Source organism: Phyllostomus discolor, chromosome 4 (assembly GCF_004126475.2).
Source record: "Phyllostomus discolor isolate MPI-MPIP mPhyDis1 chromosome 4, mPhyDis1.pri.v3, whole genome shotgun sequence".
Lineage (NCBI taxonomy): Eukaryota > Metazoa > Chordata > Mammalia > Chiroptera > Phyllostomidae > Phyllostomus > Phyllostomus discolor.
The window spans coordinates 51,869,665-51,890,629 of NC_040906.2; the positions used below are offsets into that span (position 1 = coordinate 51,869,665).

General features: G+C 36.0%; 1 protein-coding gene across 4 annotated transcripts in view; it reads left to right on the forward strand.

The window, feature by feature from the left end:
- The window catches only part of TLK1 (tousled like kinase 1), a 140,363-nt gene that overhangs the window by 54,218 nt on the left and 65,180 nt on the right, over positions 1–20,965 (forward strand). For 2 of the 4 annotated variants that reach the window (XM_036023301.1, XM_036023302.1), the window contains exons 2-3: positions 16,703–16,774; positions 17,820–17,888. Coding sequence is in view for 1 of the 4 variants with exons in the window: in XM_028510949.2 (XP_028366750.1) it covers positions 16,703–16,774 (72 nt within the window). In the remaining 3 variants the exon portion in view is untranslated. Of the gene's footprint in view, positions 1–16,702; positions 16,775–17,819; positions 17,889–20,965 lie in introns of those variants that run through there. The other 2 variants (XM_028510949.2, XM_036023300.1) reach the window with 1 other exon arrangement.

A 20,965-nucleotide genomic window follows, 5' to 3' on the forward strand; every position in this document is an offset into this window, starting at 1 on the left:
CCTGTGGCTGATGTAACTTTTAATTATATTTTCTAGTTAGTTATTGCTGACCTAGGCAGGTTTGGATTTTTATAAATTGGTCTTGTTTTATATGTAATAGTCTTGCTGGTGGTCTGTTTTATTGGCCGTAATAGTTTATTGATTCTCTCTCTAGGTTTCTCAAAAAAAATTATCTTCCAAAAATAACAGTTTTATTTCTTACACCTCAGTATATTTATTTATCCCTTATAGTGGTCATCAGTTCCAATAACTGTCTGTTCAAGAAGAATCATCTAAAGTTTTTCCATTAAACGTTTGTTTAATGTTTGTTATAGGATTTGTGTGTATGACTATGCCTAAATTAAAGGAGAGCTTTTCTATTCCTGCTTAGTTAAAGAAGGGTGTGTTTGTTTAAAAATCACAAATATGATTGAACTCTGAAGGTCTTTTTTTTTGTTCTCTGTGAAAACTTTTTTCCTTTGGATTATTAATGTGAGTTGTATTAACAGATTTTTAAGACATCCTCACCTGAGGATGTGTTTATTGATTTTAGTGAGAGAGGAAGGGAAGAGAGAAAGAGAGACACATACACACACATCAGTGTAAAAGAGAAACATCAATTGGTTGTCTCTTGTACGTGCCCTGACTGGGGACTGAACCTGCAACCTTTTGGTGCACAGCATGATACTCCATCCAACTGATGCCACCTGGCCAGGGCTACTGATTGATTTTTTAAAAAATGTTGAGCCTGTTTGCATTTCTGGGATAAACTTTACTTGTTTATGGTATACTATTTTAAAAAATATATTAATTGGATTTAATGCATAACATACAATAAAATAGGTAGATTTTTTAAAAAGATTTTATTTATGTATTTTTAGAGCAGAAGAGAGGGAGAAAGAGAGAGAGAAACATCAGTGTGTGCTTGCCTCTCATGTGCCCCCTACTGGGGACCTGGCTTGAAACCCAGGCATGTGTCCTGACTGGGAATCAAACTAGCAACCCTTTGGTTTGCAGGCAGGCACTCAATCCACTGAGCCACAGCAGGCAGGGCTCTGATAACTCTTAATTGTGTTTGTTCTGATCTTAGCTATCACCTTGTGTTGACAGCTTGGCCTCTTTTTCTGAGAGAGGTGTATCAAAATCTTTAGCTGTGGTTATTGAGTTATAGAGTTTAGCTTGCAGTGTATCCATTTTTGCTTCATATACTTTAAGGCTATATTTTTTACATGCATATATCTTATTCTGTTTATGACTATGGTTACTTTTAAAAAATATTTTTCAAATTCTAAAATTATTTTCTTTTTGTTTATTTTTGTCTTAGGTATGTGATTTTGTATTTCATTTTTACTTTTTGTTTTAAGTGTTTTTCTTGTAGACAGCATGTCTTTTTTGCCGGAATATGAGCATTTTTATCTCTGAAATGGTGGGTTTGTTCATTACATTTATTATAATTATGGGTCTTTTTTTTTTTTTTTACTTGGTTCTGCTATTGTCTAATCTCTTTCATTTGTATCTTTATTTTTTAGTTTTATGATGATACTCTATTCTCATTTATGTATTCCTGTTTTCTCAAATTGATATTTATGTATTCCTCCAGGGTTTTTCCTCAACTCCCTTTTTTTAAAACAACTTTTTACTTAAACAAAAAAGTAGACCTATTGAAAAGTATATGTTATCACAGTAAAAGAGAATCCATCTATAAGCTATGGAGAAGAAACATTCCCCCAAAATGACAAAGATTAGAAATAACCAAAAAGAAAATATTTTAGGTAATTATAAAGAAAAAGTAGAATTAAATATAAATTTGAGATCAATTTTTTCCCCGAATTCAGAACCTTCTAAGGATTAGACTTCCCACATTTAAAGTGAAATTCAGTGCCTTCACCGTACCGTAACAGGACCTTCCAATCTCCTTCTGGACTAACTTCCCTTTTTAATAACTGCCTCCCTGCTGCACCCACACTGGTTTGTCTGCCAGCTGCCTCTAAACACTTCTCCCTCACTTAATGAAAGTTTCTGTTCAATGTCACCTCTTCAGAGAGGCTTTTCCTGAAATTCTCCATAAGATAATACCTGTATCACACCGTCTTATGGCTCCACTTAATTTTTTTAATGTATTTTATTGATTATGCTGTTACAGTTGTCCCATTTCCCCCTTCTCTCCCCTCCACCCTGTACCCCCTCTCCGACCCACGTTCCCCCCCCTTTAGTTCATGTCCATGTGTCATACTTACGAGTTCTTTAGCTTCTACATTTCCCATACTATTCTTGCCCTCCCCCTATCTATTTTCAACCTACATTCTATGCTACTTATTCTCTATACCTTTTCCCCCTCTCTCCTCCTCCCACCCCCCCTGCTGCTAGCCTTCCATTTCTGTTCCTGTTCTAGTTGTTTACTTAGTTTCTTTTGGTTTTGCTTTAGGTGTGGTTGTTAATAATTGTGAGTTTGCTGTCCTTTTACTATACATGTCTTTTCTTTATCTTCTTTTCTTAGATAAGTCCCTTTAGCATTTCATAAAATAAAGGCTTGGTGATGATGGACTCCTTTAACTTGACCTTATCTGAGAAGCACTTTATCTTCCCTTCCATTCTAAATGAAAGCTTTGCTGGATAGAGCAATCTGGGATGTAGGTCCTTGTCTTTCATGATTTGGAATATTTCTTTCCATCCCCTTCTTGCCTGTAAGGTCTCTTTGGAGAAATCAGCTGACAGTCTGATGGGAACTCCTTTGTAGGTGACTGTCCCCTTATCTCTTGCTGCTTCTAGGATTCTGTCCTTCGTTTTTACCTTGGCTAATGTAATTATGATGTGCCTTGGTGTGTTTCTTCTTGGGTCCAACTTCTTTGGGGCTCTTGAGCTTCTTGGATTTCTTGGAAGACTGTTCCCTTTGCCAGATTGGGGAAGTTCTCCTTAATTATTTGTTCAAATACGTGCTCAATCTGTTGCTTTTCTCCTTCCGATTCTGGTACCCCTATAATTTGGATGTTGGAACGTTTAAAGGTGTCCTGGATGCTCTTAAGCTTTTCCCCGATTTTTTGAATTCTTATTTCATCATGCTTTCCTGCTTGGTTGATTCTATCTTCCTTCTGGTCCACTGTATTGTTTTGAGACTCAGATTCCTTCCTTTCACTATTGGCTCTCCTCCGAGTATCTTCCTGTATCTCTTTTATGGTAACCTGCATCCTTTCATCTAAATTGCGCCCAAAATCAACCAATTCCATGAGCTTTCTGATCACCAGTGTTTTGAACTGTGCATCTGATAGATTGGCTATTTCTTGGTTGCTCAAAAGAATGAGTCCTGGGGGGCTGATCTGTTCTGCGGGAAACTTTCCCGGTCTCTCCTTTTTTTTTTTTTTTTTTTTTGGTCTGGTCGCCCTTATTATGGTGGGGGGTGGAGCCTTGGGTGTTCACCGGGGCTGGGCACTCCGCTCGCTAGATTGTGACGTTATATGTGGGGGCGGGGGCGGGAGTGGGAGGGAACAATGGCGGTAGTTCTGTTCTCCTGGGCTCAGACCCCTCCCTGGGATCCTGGGCTGCGAGCTCTGCCCCAGTCCACAATCGCTGCCCCACTGGGTCTGCCAGCCGCAGCTTGCGCACTCAGGGATCACTGCTGCGTTCCTGTGCCCCGGATGGCCGTCGTGCCGATTTCGCACCAAATCTTCCCCGACCTCCACGCGCCGCCGACCCACGCCAGCCCCATGCCCGCCCGGCTCGTCGTCTCCTACCAGTCTGGATGTATGGGTCTACTTCAACTTCTTGGCTGTCCGACTTCCATTCAGATAAATCCTCTGTCAGTTCTGAGTGATATTCTGTCTGTAAATTATTGTTGTTCTAATCTTGGTTGTGCGTGGAGATACGGTGCGTCCACCTATTCCTCCATCTTGCCGGAAGTCCTCCACTTAATTTTTTTAAAAGTGCTGTTGGTTCCTTAACATATTGCTAAATATTTACATGTTTGTTTATTGTCTGTTTTCTTTCTTGTAATGTAAATTCTATGAGCATTTGGACTTAGGCCTTTTTCCCCTGCTATATACCCTAGCATCTACAACAGTACAAAATTCCTCCATAAATATTTTTGAATGCATGAGTGAATATCAAACATTTCTCAAAATTAAAAATCTGAATGGACCTGGCTGGCATAGCTCAGTGGATTGAGCGTGGGCTGAGAACCAAAGTGTCACAGGTTCAATTCCCAGTCAGGGTACATGCCTAGGTTGCAGGCCCTGACCCCCAGCAACCCTACATTGATGTTTCTCTCTCTCTCTCTTTCTCCCTCCCTTCCCTCTCTAAAAATAAATAAATAAAAATCTTTTTAAAATATTTTTAAAAGTAAGCCTTACAATTAATTTTAAAAAAATCTGAATGGTACAAAGATTTTTTTTAACAATTAGGAACTCATAATGAAGATATGACAGTTATAAACTATCATGTCAGTCTTAAAAAACATTGTAAATTTATTAAAGTGCAGCTGTAGTGAGAGATGTTAATATAGTTCTTTTAGATTTTGATTTTCAAAATGTTTAAAAGAACAAGGCTATATACAGACAATTTGCACAGTATAATTTATAAGCTTGATTTGATATACATACATACACACATGATAGTCAATCCTCTTTTTCAGGGATTCTGTAATTGCAAGCTTGCCTACTTGCTAAATTTATTCATAACCTTAAAATCAGTTCTCACATTGGTTTTGCTGTTCATTTAAGGGCCTGTGCATGTGCAGAGTGGTGCAAGTTTTGAGTTGCCTGAGGCCTAACACAGTAACATTCTGCCTCCATGTTTCAGCTCTCACACTGTAAACAACTGTTCTTTTTGCAGTCTACTTAGTGCCATGTTTTTCACATTTTTGTTCATTTTATTTGTAGTTTCACTGTTCAAAATGGTCCCCACAGGCAGTAGTCCTGAAGTGCTGTCTAGTGTTCTAAGCATAAACTGTGAAGTGCCTTAGGGAGGAAACGCCAGGTGTTAGATAAGCTTCATTCAGGCGTGTGTTATAGTGCTATTGGCCCTGAAAGAATTGACACTATATATTAAAAAGGTGTCTCGAAACAGAAACACACAAGGTTATGTATTGATTGGTTGAGGAAAGTGTTGAAGAACCTTGCAGGAACCTATCCGTATTATTTCCCCTAGTGGCGATGATTCAGCATTAGCTAATTCCTAGTTCACAGCTAATACGAAAATAGAGTGGAGAGAGAGAACTTTTATTCTATCATATGTCACTTCTTCAGTCTTACCCCGAGCCTGCTTCAACCTGTTTACTTGCCTCAGGTCCTTGGTGGCATGAGTTTGTGGCTTTGTTGTAGGATTGTAGATAGAAGTTAAAGGTAAATGTTATAAATTATACTGATGTAAAGTTACTATGTAACTGTCATGTTGAGAGAAGGAGCTAAATGTAAAGATTTATTCTTATTTTACATAATGAGGAGTCATAATTTAAAGTGAAAGAATAAAACGTGCATAAGTATATTAAAGTTAATGCAATGGGGGGCAGGTTAGGGGGTAGAGGGACTGAGCAGAAAGGAAAAAGGACTCATGGACACAGATAACAGTGTGGTGATTGCAGGGGAAGGGGGTGTAAGGGGGATAAATGGTAATGGAGAAAATCAATTAAAAACTAAAAGATAACTTTGAGGTATTAAAAATAAAAATATAAATACATATATCAGGAAGAAAGGGAAGCTGATACCAGTAAAATAAAGGACTTACTGAAATATAGTATATACAGTGGAGTACTTTGCACCTATTTGGAAGAAGGGAAGTAGCAAAGGTTTAAAAGGAATGAAGAAGTTATCTACGTGTAGATGTGAAAATTTCTCCAAGGTATATTAAGAGAAAAGGAGCAGTGCAGGACAGTCTATATAATCTTTTGAGTAAGTAGAGAGGAACCAAAGAATATATATAATTTGCTCATGTAGACCTAGAGCATGTAGAAAGGTAAGAAACAAATAGGAAGTAGTAGCTGGTTTGTATTGCCTATTCAAAAATTTAAGAACAATTTTTAAAGTAGTTGCTTCTGAATAGTGGGACTGGTGTGGGAGGGAGAAATTTTATTTCTGTAATGAAATTTTTTCCATGTGCCTGTGAGTTTCTTTTATATTTTAAAATAATGTCCCGTGGGTGCAAAAAAAAAAATCTGTTCAAAAGCTTCAAATGTCTGTATGTGCTATAAGTACACATACTGTATTTCTGAGTGTATAAATAATTATATACTAGACTTTTGTCAAGCCTTTTCCTCCTCTGTGACCCTTTCTTCTCAGTAATTTGAAACTTTTACAATATTTTAAATTAAGATATGATTTACATACCCTAAAATTGACCCATAAATAGTGTACATTTTGGTGGTTTTTAGTATATCACAGATTTATGCAGCCATCACCACTAATTCCAGTGTATTTTTATCACCCCCATAAAGAGATCCCATAAACATTAGCAGCAACTTTCCATTCCTCTGTTGTCTTTCCCCACACACCAGCCCTGGCAACTACTAGTCTCCTTTCTGTTTCTATGGATTTGCTGCTTCTGAACATTTCATACAAGTGGAATCATACAATGTGCAGCATTTTGTGCCTGGCATTTTTCGCTTAGCATAATGTTTTCACGGTTTATGAATGTTGTAATACATTTTAGTACTTCTTTCCTTTTTATGACAATATTCTATTGTATTCATGTATCACGTTTTGTTTATCCGTTCATCATTTGGTGAACATTGGGTTGTTTACATTTTTTTATGTGAATGATGCTGCTATGAACACTCTGAAACAACTTTTTGTGTAGGCATATCCTTTTAGCTCTCTTAGGGAGTAGAATTAAGTCATTGATACTGACACAGCAAAGAAAAATAGACCAGTAGAACAGAAAAGAGTCCAGCAACAGACCCATCCATGTGTAGTGACTTGATATACAGCAAAGGTGACGCTGCAGTGCAGTGGGGAAAGGCTGGTCTTTTATGCCCCATTTTGGCATGGATGATGCACACTTTTTTGCCCAAATTTTTGAGGGAAAAATAGTGATGTGCATGATACATGGGTAGCACTAATTCTGTATCTATATAAGTGGCTTTAATTCTTTTATTTATGCGTATGCATTAAAAGTGTAACTCGAGATAGCAATAATAATATCTGTATGCAAAATAATACTCTGAAATGATAGTTTCGTATATAGATAAAAAAACTGAATTAAAACAAAAGATTTTTTTTTTCCTGAAAATTTGGGCCAAACACGTGGGTGCACATTATACAGGGGTGCACATGATACATGGCAAAATATGGTAATAGATGATGCTGGATTGATTGGACATCCATATGGGGAAAAAATTACTTTTGACCCTCAACTCTTACCATCACACAAAAACCAATTCCAGCCCTGGCCAGTGTGGCTCAGTTGGTTGGAGAATTGTCCTGTGAATCAAAAGGTCACAGGTTCAGTTCCTGGTCAAGGCACTTACCTGGGTTGCATGTCCTATCCCCTGTTGGGGCATGTACAGGAAGCAACTGATCAATGTTTTTCTGCCCCTCTCTTTCCCCCCCTTTCCTTCCATCTACAGTTGATAAGCATGTCCTCGGGTGAGGATTAAAAAGAAAATTCCAGGTGACCTTATAGATCTAAATATGAAATATGATCTTAAACAGTAAAGCTTTAATAATTATAATGACAACGATTTCATAAATAGGTCACAAAAGGGACTAACCCTAAAGGAAAACATTTGATAAATGTAACATGTTCAGATGACACCAGTATATGAAGAAAAGGTAAGTCATAGAGGATTTATACCTAGAATATGTAAAGAATTCCTACAAATCAAGAAGAAAAAGACAAAACAGTTCATGGTCAGAGTTTCAAAAGTTAAATTGTTCTGTTAGGGTTATAATGGAAATTAGTAGAAACATGTTCCATTCTCCCAACCCTGTATTCATTCTTCATAGATCCAGTCCTCACCTTACAGTTTTTTATTTATTATATTATATATCTTCTGTTTTATGTGTGTATTTTTTTAAGATTTTATTTATTTTTAGACAGAGGGGAAAGGAGGGAGAAAGAGAGGGAGAGAAACATCAGTGTGTGGTTGCCTCTTATGCGCCCCCTACTAGGGACCTGGCCCAACCCAGGCGTGTGCTTTAGACTGGGAATCAAACCAGTGAACCCTTGGGCTTGCAGTCCAGCACTTAGTCCACTGAGCCACACCAGCCAGAGATATGTCTGTATTTCTAAATACAACTATTATTTAAGACTGTTATTTAGACCTATAGGTCTTTGTCTGTCTTTTTCAGTTTTAGATATTGGTTAATTTCCTGTTATAGTTGATAACTGTGTTAAATGATCCCACTGTCCACCCCTCTAGAAATACTCACACTTCCCTGATCTCATCTTTATGTATATTTCAGTTTTTTTGCTTGATCATTATTGTTTATATTGTGACCATGTAAATTTCATTTACAGCTATGAGATTCCATGATTACATTTCTTCATTTGTACAGCTTGTTGTTTTCCCTAGAGTTAATAGTTGATTTATTTCTGTCATTTTTTAGTATTCTCTATGAGTGCTCCCAAACTCTCCAGCAGATATATATGAATCTCTCATTATTTATTTTTAAATACAAATTATTTATGCTGTTGGTTTTGGGGTTTTTTGGTTTTTGTTTTTTTAGATTATTTTCCCCTGAAACTTGCATTGTTTTGTTCTTACCCAGGCTAGTTACTCTCTGTTTTCTCCTGGATGCCTGTCATCTTGATTAGCATGGGAATTTTTTTTGTATGTGTCCTGTGTGTAAGTTCTTGCTTCCTTTCTGCCATACTGTCCTCATTCTTGTTGTATTCCTTTGTTTTGGTGGAGCATATTTTTTAGTAACTTCCAGAGAAAAGGTACGTGGGCCGTCAAATTTTTGAGACCTTGCATAGGCTCCTCCTCCCACTTAGATGTTAACTTGGGCATACACTTCTAGGTTGGAAACCATCTTATCAGAACTTTGAAGGCATTGATCCATTGCCTCCTAGCTTCCATTGTAGTGCTGAGCACCCGGTGCCATCCTGATTCCTGATCCTTTGTAAGGATCTTCTCTTTGATCCTCAGCATTTAAAATTTTAAATTATAATACATCTTGGTGTGCTTCCTTGAACCAGTGTGCTTGATTTGAAAGTGTGGCTTTCCAACCCAGGAAATCATGCTGGGAAAGTTTCTGGAATTATTTCTTTGATAATTTTAGCTCTTGATTTTCTCGTTCTTTTTTTCTGGAATTATCAGTATTTGAACCAGGACATCTTGGACTGATTCTGTAGTTTTCTTTTTGAATTTTTTTCGTCTTTTTTAGGGAAGAGTTCTTCAAATTCATCCAGTTTTTTTTCTATTTTAGCTATAATGTTTTTAATTTTCAGGAGCCTTTCTTGGGGTTCTTTACTAAATTTTTCATTTTAGTAGTTTGTTGTTAACAGAGTAGTTGTAATGGTTTTATTTTTGTGGGAAGATTTATTGTTTCCTATTCTATTTTATATGAGTTTCTTTCTATTTTTGTTTATATTCGGATTTGTGCTGATATAGGCTTTGTTCGTATCTATGCATTAGGCACTGAAACATTTACTGGAAGCTTTGTGTATGTAGGCAGTGCTTACTGACGACGACTGGGCTGGGTCATTTTTCTGAGGGGTTCCTCCCCCGCCCCACCATCTATAAATCTTGTCTCTTGAGATGATCTGTTTGCCTAGAGAGAAATTCTGCAGTCTTCTGATTGTGGAGTATAAGTTTGGTTGCTCATTTTCTAGAATTGAGCACAGAAAAAGAGCTAAGGGTCTCTCCATTTAGTGTGTTGCCTTGCGCTTAATTAACCTTTTATTCTCAACCTAATACCTTATGTGCCTTGGTTTAGAGTTCTCCTGGCTCACCATTTGTAGAGATTAAATGTAGCCTCCAGTACTTATAAGCCAGCAGTCGGTCATATTCTTTTTGTTGTTACTGTTTTCATGTATGTAATGCATTGTATTTCTCTGGCTGTTTTCAAGATTATTTTTTTTTAATGTTTCATTAATATTTTATTGAGGTATAATTGACATATACCATAGTGATTTCCATATTTATATATATTGCAAAATTGTCACCATAATAAGGCTAGTTGACCTGTCACCATACATAGTTAAAATTGTTTTTTAAGATTTATACTCTCAGCCCTGGCTGGCGTAGCTCAGTGGATTGAGCGCGGGCTGGGAACTAAAGTGTCCCAGGTTCGATGCCCAGCCAGGGTACATTCCTGGGTTGCAGGCCATAACCCCCAGCAACCGCACATTGATGTTTCTCTCTCCCTCTCTCCCTCTCCCTCTCTCTCTCTCTCTCTCTCTCTCTCCCCCTTCCCTCTCTAAAAATAAATAAAATCTTAAAAAAAAAAGATTTATACTCTCAACAACTTTCAGATATATAGTACAGCATTATTATTAACTGTTGTCACCATGTTGTTGTACCTTACATACCCATAACTGGACGTTTCTGTCTTGACCCCTTTTATCCACCCCCCACCTCTCACCTCTGGTGACCACAAATTTCTTCTCGGTATCTATGAGCTCGGTTTTGTTTTTAGTGTTAGAGTCGTGAATGAGATCACACTGTAGTCTTTTTGTCTTTTGTCTGTCTGACATATTTTACTAAACATAATGTTGTAAAGGTCCAGCCGTGTTGTCACAGATGGCAAGATCTTCTTTTAAATGGATGAATAATACTCTGTTTCACACAGCACATCACATTTTCTTCATTCATGGATACAGATTTGTTTCGTATCTTAGTTATTGTAAATAGTGAGTGCAGGTGTGCATATATCTTTTCAAGTTAGTGGGTTTTTGGGTTTTGTTTTTGTTTTTGGATAAATACCCAAAAGTGGAATTGCTTAACCATATGGTAGTTCTAGTTGTAATTTTTTTCTTGTACTGTTTTTCATAGTGGCTGCCCTAAGTTACAGACCCACCAACAGTGCACAGGGTTTCCTTTTCTCTACATCTTTGTCAATACTTATTATTTCTTGTCTTTTTCTAATAGCCATTCTGACAGGTATGAAGTAATGTCTCATTGTAATAAGATTTTTTCTTTATTTTTGGCTTTTAGTAGTTTGACTGTGATGTTACCTAGGTATGGATACTTCTTTTACGTAAGCCCTAATGGTAACCACATAAAAAAATTTAGAGCTGTGAGACATGTAACAAAAAATTGGAAGCCAAGGAAAAAGTCATAGAATACCACCAAACTAAATGACAGACAGGAACACAAAGGAAAACAAACAGTGGAGACACAGAGCTACCAGGAAACAAAATGGCTATAGGAAATCCTCACATATAACCAGTCACCCTACATGTAAATGGACTGGACTCACCAATAAAAAGACACAGAGTAGTGTTTGGATCAAAAAACAAAGCCAAAGAATATGGTGGGTGCCTTCAGGAGACACATCTCAGCCTCAAGGACAAACACAGATTCAAAGTGAAAGGGTGGAAAATGATACTCCAAGCAAATGGTATCCAGAGAAGAATGGGATAGAGGTAATATGCAGAATTTGACCGATATTATTATTGTATCAGACAAACACATTTCAAGATAAAAAGTAATGAGAGAGAGATGGACATTTTATAATAATAATGGGAGTAGTGGAAAATGTAACATTTACCAGCAGTAAAATATATAAAGCAACTACTAACAGAATTAAAAGGGGAAACTGACAAAAGCACAATTACAGTAGGGGACATAAATACCCCACTAATGGCTATGGCTAGATCATCCAAACAAAATCAGCAGGGCCTTAAATAACTCATTAGACCAAATAGGTATAATTGGCATTTACAGACCTTTCATCCACAGAATACTAGATTATATATTCTTCTCTAGTATACATGGAACCTGTGCAAGGCTAGACCGTACGTAGGGACAGAAAACTAGCCTCAACAAATTTAAGAAGGTTGAAATCATACTACAAATATTCTTTGACCACAGTACTCTGAAATTGGAAATCATCTACAAAAAGAAAGCTGGAAAAATAGGCTATTAAACAATGACTCAGTCAAAGAAGAAATTACAAGACATGAAAGGATACATATAGAGACAGATGAGAATGGCAGCATGATATATGAGAACTTTTGGGATATAGCAAAAGCAGTAATAAGATGGAAGTTCATATCATTATAGACCTATCTCAATAAACAAAAATTACATATAATCTAATGTTTCACCTTAAAGAACTAGGAAAAGAAGAACAAAGGAAGTCCAAAGTCAGTAGAAGGAAGGAAATAATAAACACTTGAGCAGAATTAAAATAGAAAACAAAAAATGTAATAGAAAAATTAATGTAACAAAACTGGTTCTTTGAGAAGATTATTAATAGACATGATTTTCTTTGTACTTTGCTTGGAGTCATCTGTGAGCTGCTTGGATCTGTAAATTTATACATTCCACCAAGTTTGGGGATTTTACGGCTGTTCAAATACTTTCTCTTCTTTTTTTTTCCTCTCCTTCTGTGACTCTAAAATACATACCCAAGTGTCCAACAACTATTTTTCAATAATTTTTTTCTCTAGTTTCTGATATCTTTTGATCTTCAGTACTTTCTCAATGCTGATGTCAAGCCCATGCAGTAGTTTTTTAAAATTTAGTTTTGGAATTTTCACTTGGCTCTTTTTTATATTTTTATTTTTCTGCTGAAATTTGCAGTTTGTTCATCTATTACAGCAACTGTATTTTTCATCTTCAACGTACTGACAATAGCTGCTTTTAGATCTTTGCTAATTCTGATATGAGTTAGCTTGTGGTTGGGCTCTACTGATTGTCTTTACTCTTGAGTATGAATGACATTTTCTTGTTTCTTCATGAGTTTAGAAATTTTGTTTATATCCTGCACACTATGAATAACACATTATAGCGACTCTGGGATTTGGTGTAGTATTATTCTGGAGAGTGTTGATTTTTTGGCTGTTATTTGTATTAATAAAGAATTAACTTGGCTGGACCGAAGCCTAGATTGTGTCTCCCTACAGAGGATGGCAGATGAACAGAGATTAATATCTTTGTTTAGTTGTTTTAGCCTTACCTGGACTGCTTACAGTCTGTTTCACTCTTGGCATAGATCAATGAATGGATAGAGGTAATATGCAGAATTTGCAACTCTCTTTTTGGTGTTTTATCTTCCAGCATATGTATTTATGCCTTCTTTCCAGCTGCTGTGGTAGCTCCAGACGAATTTCTCAGTGAGACTGCATGTTATGCTCCAAGTTTCAGCTGCTCTGTGCAGCTCCGACTGTGGACCCTCTCTCCAGCAAAAGCTGTGAAAAACACAAAACCCACCTAGTTCTGTTCCCTTCCTAAATGTTGTCTCCTCTCCAGATTCTGCCTACTTTTAGTTGCTCAAGTGCCAGGTAGTTGTTTTTATATATTTTTCCAGAATTTATACTTATTTGTGGAAACATTGGTCTGATAAGAGGTATTCTGCTACTACTTGTGGCAGAATCTATATTTTTTAAAATTATTTGTTTTAAAAGGTAAAAATATCTCATGAATTTATATTGCTGCTTCCAATTCAAATCAGAACTACAAGGTTTTTATTATAGCTGTGTCTTCTTCTGTACCAAGAATTGTAGTTTTCAAGAACATAAATCAGATGATACGATTAGGATATCACCTAATTATTTTTTCTACACACACAGTAGTCTCAAAAAGCTACTTGTGCTATCACAGTGACCAAAGTGATTGCTGAAAACTGTTAAACATTTTTTTACTTGTGCTTTCTATAAAATTCCATTCCCCAGTTTTTAAAATAATGTATTAACAACTTCATATGCAGTTAGCCATTAAATTTTATAGTTTCTTCCTTCCATTTCTCATTTGACCTTTATCAATAAGTAATATTGATTGCATCAGTTTTTAGGTTGAAAATTCACTTTGGCTATCCTAAGCTTGTTCTCTGGATTCTTTTGGAAGGTTCATCGGAGCAGTATTTCCTGATTTCTGTCATTTTGATAAATTCATTTATGCGTTGTGTATGTTAAAAATCAATTTTACTGGATATAAAACACTTTATAGTTTCTTAAATATCTTAATTTTGTGACTCCATTTTCTTCTGCCATAAAGTGTTGCCTTTGAAAAATTTGATATTTGTAGGTGCAACATGTGCTCTTTCAGGGAGTAGTTTCAACTTTTAAAAAATGTTTTAAGAGTGTCGCAGGTTCAATTCCCAGTCAGGGTACATGCCTGGGTTGCAGGCCATGACCCCCAGCAACCGCACATTGATGTTTCTCTCTCTCTCTCTCTCTCTCTCTCTTTCTCCCTCCCTTCCCTCTCTAAAAATAAATAAACAAATACAATCTTTTAAAAAAATGTTTTAAGGAGGATTTCTTCAATTACAGTTTCTACTATTTGTTTCTTTCACCAGTGCTCTTTAAAGACTTCTGTTACCTGAATGTTAGGTATTTGTTGCTTTCTCTCATTCTTTTAATCTTCAAAATTTCTTTTGATTTTAAAAATATTCCTCCTTTTTCACTTAGTTCTCTTAAAAGTATTATCTGTTTGTATTTTCTTTTGGGTTCATTGAGGCTTAATTTTCATTATTGAACCTTTCTTTCCAATTTCTGATGCCTTCCTACTTTCTATTATCTCTGAGTTTTATGAAATCTGATTTATGTTGTTCTTTCATGTCTTCTGTCATTTTAGTAATGTCTTTTAGCTCATTTTGAAATAGTAAGTTAGTTTTCACTTATTTTGTGAAATGTGTATGTGTTTCTGGTATGTTTTTATTATCAGGATATTCCATATCTTTTTTTCTTATGATAACTTCATGGGATGATCAACATGATTTTCTGTTGCCTACTTTTTTGAGGTTAAGAATGGCTTTTCTTACAGAGCTCCCTCTGCTGTTGTTTTTGGGTACTCTTTGTAAGTGTGGTACTTGCTTTTTGAGATTCATAAGCTTTGCTCCTTTTCCCACTTTTATTTTGACATTCTGTTTCCTTTATCTTCATTGTACCTGTTGTGCTTAATTTTGCTTCCATATGCAGTAATTTATTTTTACTGTGACACCCTTAATGAAGGGTCAGTTTCAAAAGTTCATAGGGGCTACATTGCTCCAACTTCTTTAGACTTCACGATGGACCCTTTGCGGTTAGTCACTGTTGGAAAGGGCAGAAACTCCTCCAGTATAGTGTCTGTACTCAAATTTACTTACTGGTCAATTTGCATTTGCTGTTTTGGGAGTTTCTGTTGCCAGATCTGGCAGACACCCTCTTTTTGCTTCCTCTTATACCAGTGCAGGTCCTGTGTTTGGTGATCTGTTCCCACCTGCTATGTTGGGGAGATCCCTAGTTTATCCAGTTGCGTTGTAGATGTTGTGTCTAGGTTTGGAGTTTATGTTTTTACATGGAGATTTAGAGATGCTCAAAAATGCTGCTACTGCTCCACTGTCCCTGAATCTTTATAGTTTATCATTTCTTAATTGCTGTTTATATGGTGTTCTTTGTTTCAAGTTTGATCACCTTGCTCTAATTAGATTATATAACTTCCTCTAAATAGTGCTTGAATCTTAAATCAATTTGAGTGCTATTTATGTAGAAAACATTTTACAGTGTCCAGCATCATATTGGATATGTATGCAATATCTCACAGTCATCTGATTGGAAATTAGTATAACAGTAATTATAGTCCAACTTTTTCAGCCTTTTAATACTAACAGCTACTGTTACAGATTGAAGGTAAACTGATTATCAGCTGGCGTGGATGCCCATGAAGTTGATTTGTACATCATCTTTGGCATATATGCCATAGCCTGTCATCTTCTGGTCTAAACATTCCTGGAAGACATGTATCTGATCTACTGTTGGTCCAAAAAAGGCTACAAAATAATAAGCACCATAGAAACCTCTTTGAAACATAGCAAACATCCTGCAGAATAACAACTCAATTCTGTTGGTCACAGTTCAAAAAAACATTGTAAAAGAAATGTAAAGGAAATTGCTTGAGCGAAGCAATTAAAATGGTCAACATGATAAATTTTTCTTAAAACACTTAAACAAAAAAACAAAGATTGTCCAGTTAATATGAAGAAAAGGCCAATGGGTATGAATGGAATGTGATGGAATTTGATAAGATTGTGAAGAGAATTAAGGAGCACAAATTGTACTTTCAGTTAAAGGAAACATTAGTTTTTAATACATTGGGTAGTAGTTTTAGGGATCTTGTTAGCCTAACAATAGCCCAATTCCTTTGCTTCTGAATTTGGTTTTGTAAAATGGCCATGCCTGGTCTGGCTCAGGGAGTTGAGTGCTGTCCCATGAACCAGAAGGTTCAGTTCCCGATCAGGGCACATGCCTGGGTTCCTGGCTAGATGCCCAGTTGGGGGCATTTGAGAGGTAACCAATGATATTTCTCTTATCATTGATGTTTCTCTCCCACATTGATGTTTTTCTTCCTCTCTTTTTTTCCTCCCTTCCCCTCTCTCTAAAAATAAAAATTTAAAAAAAAAACTTAAAAAAAAAAAAACAATAACTAGTAAATTTGTTCCTAAAATACAGCAGAACTTTATTGACTTGGTAAAACTTTTCAAGATATTTATAGTGTTAACAGGTTGGTATTTCTTTATTTTTACCTTACTTGACTTCCTTGATGAAAGGAATCATACTTTATTTTTAATTTATGAGGATAATTTACTTTTTGTAATATGTTTCATTTAAAATTATTTCTAACTTTTACCTTTTTAAAAATCTTTAACAGGCCTCAACAAATAATGAAAGCTCTAATCATAGTTTTGGAAGCTTGGGATCTTTAAGTGACAAAGAATCAGAGGTAAGTAACTTCATTTTAAATATGGTGCTGTTAAAATAAAAGCTGGAATCATCCTTTTAAAAAATTAAATAGGTTTTTTCCATCATCTCTTGTGCTAAATGTTAATGCTTTTTAAAGTTTTTTTTTTTGTAGGAGCATTTTACTCTGCCTGTGAAGCACAGCATTCAGACTGAAGACTGTATTTGATAGAAAGAAAATATAGTTTTTTTAGTTATGTAGCCAAACTTGTGGTATAGGTATTCTTATTGGAAGACAGTAGCCATTCATAATTCTAGGAGAAGAAGATGGTTTTTGCAATACACTGTTTCACAGTTTTCTATTTCTTGTTAAATCCTTTTAGCTTGGCTCTGAGTAAGGGTTTGTTTACTTTCTGAGATACAGATACAAGGTTTTTTTCTCTTTGTGAAATCTCTTGTGGAATTTCATGCTGTTGATTTTCACATTTCTTACTTAAACATATCTGAAAAAATCTCCCTTCCCACCCACTTACTGACCCCAATAAGAAAATACATTGAATTTTGTAAGTAGTCATTTGGATCCATGGTAGAGTTCACATTGAGCATAATATACTTGGTGACATCTTTTTAAAATGTGTAGACAGGAATGTCTGAGTTTTAGCATTTACTAATTGATGCTGCAACTTTACTTTTTTTGGCTGTAGCTTGTAATATTATCTGTTCTCAAATTATAGAGTTCTTTCTTCGGTGTATATGTGCGTATGTGTCTGTGTATGTATGTTTTCCCTGTCAGTGTTAAATTATTTCTACTTGATCCATTTTAGTCTTTTTTTTTTTTAATTTGGGTTAGTGTAGGTGTATAACTTTGATAATACCAGAATGTCATTAGCACTCAGTAACTCTTAGCCATTCAGTTCTGGTGTTCAGTGGAAAGGGAATATCAAAGGTGGCATCTTTGTAAAGCCTGTGTCATGGAAAGCATCTAGGAATCTCCGGGTAGACAGCTCTGTGCAGTTCTGTGCAGGCACCCTGACACTCGGAAGGAGTGTGGCATAGGGCTCTCACTCATCAGGCTTTCCCTTCCACAGAGACAACTGGCAGGCAGCTGAAAGGACTGTGCAAGTGACGGGACTTTATCTGCAGTAGGTTCCCTTGAGGTAAGCGTTAGTAGCCCCTAAAGTACCAGACTGTCACAGTTTAGTTTTTTTAAATTAACACAGTTATACTGAGACTTTAAAAATTATAGGTTTAGATCTAGACAAAGTACAGTTTTTCAAAAACTATATCAAGAATGTTTTCATTTTATATTTCTTGGACTTTGAAATATTTCTTGATATTTCCAGATTTGGGTCTATTTAGTAAATTCACGTGCCTCCTCTTTCACAGGCTTTTATGTTATAAAGAGCAAAAAAATAATTTTATATATTTCCTCTTTCTGTTCACCAAATCTGGTGTTTCTGGTTTTTTTAAATAGTAAAACATAGGAAAAAGTTAGATCACCTGTAACATATATTTCTATGTTTTTTATAGATGCAGTATTTGATTCCTTTAAAAGAATCACTCAGTAAGAAAATAGCACTTCCCTTTAAAGAATTACAAGAATCATTTTTTGGTTAAGTTTTTAATAAAAAAAATTTTTTTAATGCCATAGTGGCACTTGCAGTGAAATACAATTTGTTTCACCATTGGATGTACTTAGCTTTATTTGCATAGAAATCTTGCTATAGGGGCAGCAATGGAAAATCTTAATATTTTGAGTTTTGCTGTTCTGTATCTGGAAGTTTTAGAAATTAATGGTTTAAGTTAAGTGGCACAATATTTTAAAAATAACTACAGATTATACATTTTCCTTAAGATTTGAAGAAGCATATTTTTTTTTGTCTTTCCATTATAAGAAGCCACATGTCTGGAAAATGAGTCCCAGGTTTTATTTCTTCTATACTGCACACCTTAATTATTGAGTTCCTTTGTGGTGAAATTTCATACAGATCAAGAGGCATATATTCATAGCCCATTAAGTTGTTGGAAGTAAAGAGTAAATTGCAGAGGTACTCCTTTTTCCCTGTACACCAAGTAGTAGAGTTCATGTAGCATTTCATTGTCTTCTGATGTCATTTTATTCTTTTGGTAATCCATTTCCTAATCATTACTTTAAAAAAATAATAGTTTTTGCTTTTATGAACACATAGTACTAAAAGCTTCATTTATTTATTTAATTTTAAAAAGCAGTTCCCTACCAGCCATTTTCCCCACACCCCTCTGTTTGTTTGTTTTTTTTTTAGCTTTTCTTCCTGGTATTTATTTCCACATTTTATAATATAAATAATGTGTGTAACTTGCTATTTTGTTTTATCAGTTAGCATTGTCTGTTGAGTCCCTCTAAGAACTTACGAAGATTTTAGGTTTCCCTACTCTGTACCCTCCTACCTAGTACTCTTCAGATACCCAGAACCCTACTGTATTCTGTTTATTCTTTTACTATTAAAGCTGGAAAACATATATTTATTGTTAGGCTAATTGAATCTACTTTAACTGAAATTTTTCATTTCAGTTAATATATGAATTGCTTCATAAATGGATTTTCCTTTATTTCTAAATGTAGATATAGGTTCTAAATGTAAGTTCTAAATGTAAGTTTCTCCTTTTGTTAATGAAATTGCCTATAGTAGGTAGGAAGGTGTTGATTTGTTTTGCTTTATTTTATATCTGTCTAGGTCTATTCAACAGACTCTGAAAATTTACTGTTTTCATTAAGCATTTATTACTTATCTACTATCTTCTAACCTCTGCCCAAGCACAGAGAATGTAAATATGAATAGGATATTATTTCTGCCTTCACTAGAGATCAGTATTAAGTAGGACAGACTACTTTATAAACAGTGTGGGCTGTTGAAATAAGTGTAAACAAGGACAAGGTGCTATGAGATCAAAGAGCAAGAAACCCCTAATTCCATCTGCCTGCAAGGGAGAGGAGGGAGAAGAGAAGTCTTCCTTCAGAGAAGCAATGACAGTTGTTACGAAAGGGTATGGATTCATTCTGAGAACAAGGGCAAAGTATGAGAAGGCAGGCAGAGGGACTAGGATATGTTTTTGCTTTTGCTTTTGCTTTTGCTTTTGCATGGAAGCATGGGTGATTCTGCTGCGGAGGTGATTCAGCTGGTTTGCATCTTGTGGTATAGGGACGACATGCATGAAGGGTGAAAGATAGGCAGTGGTCAGGGTTTGAAAGAAAGCCTTTTTATTTCATAGAAAGGGATTTGGGCTTTTACCTGGGTGATGGGGAGTTGTTCAAGTGTAGGGGCTAAGGGAAGAAAAAATAGGGATAAAGAAGTCCTCCCCAGGTGGCAGTGTAGAGGATCAGACTGATGGGAAGGTAAACCTAAGTTGGGAAGATCATTTGCTTTAGGAATACCATGCCTTTACAAAACTCCAGACCTTCAAGGTTTAGATTTAGGAGGAAAAACTTCAAATAAGAGGGGTTCTGATTTAGTGTTCTCAAGTTTGCCTTTCAGATATCCTTCTGCTTCAGATTCTCTAACTTTGATGCTATCACCACCCAGGCCCATGTGTCTCAGATTTTAATGTACAAGTGAATTACCAAGGATTTTTTTGTATGTGGGTCTGGGGTGGGGCATTGCATTTCTCTAACAAGCTCTCAAATTCTGCTAGATTTTAAAAGTAGAATCAGTAGGGTTTGATGACTGAATGAGAGTAAAGAAGGAAAGGGAAGAGCCTAGGATTATGTAGAGGTACATAACTTTAGGTGATAGCTTGGGAAAGAAAGAGGTCAGACTGTAGATAAAGATTTAGGAGTTTCTACATAGGTGTGAGGTGATTGGGTTGTCTCAGGGCTCCTGGGGACCCAGAGACTCTTTCAGGGGGTCCATAAGGTTAAAACAGTTTTATAACAGTGCTAAAACATTACTTACCTTTTAAAAAAGTAATGCTAAGACATATTTGGCTTTTTCCTACTTTTATTTTCTCCTGAGTTTACAATGAAACTTTACAGAGGCTGAATGACATGTGATATCATCACTGATAATGTATGGGTTCTCTACCTGTGTGTTCTGATGTTTAAAAGTTTTTTAGTTTTAAAAGCTAAAATAGTAGCCCTGGCTGGCGTAGCTCAGTGGATTGAGCGCGGGCTGGGAACCAAAGTGTCGCAGGTTCAATTCCCAGTCAGGGTACACGCCTGGGTTGCAGGCCATGACCCCCAGCAACCACACATTGATGT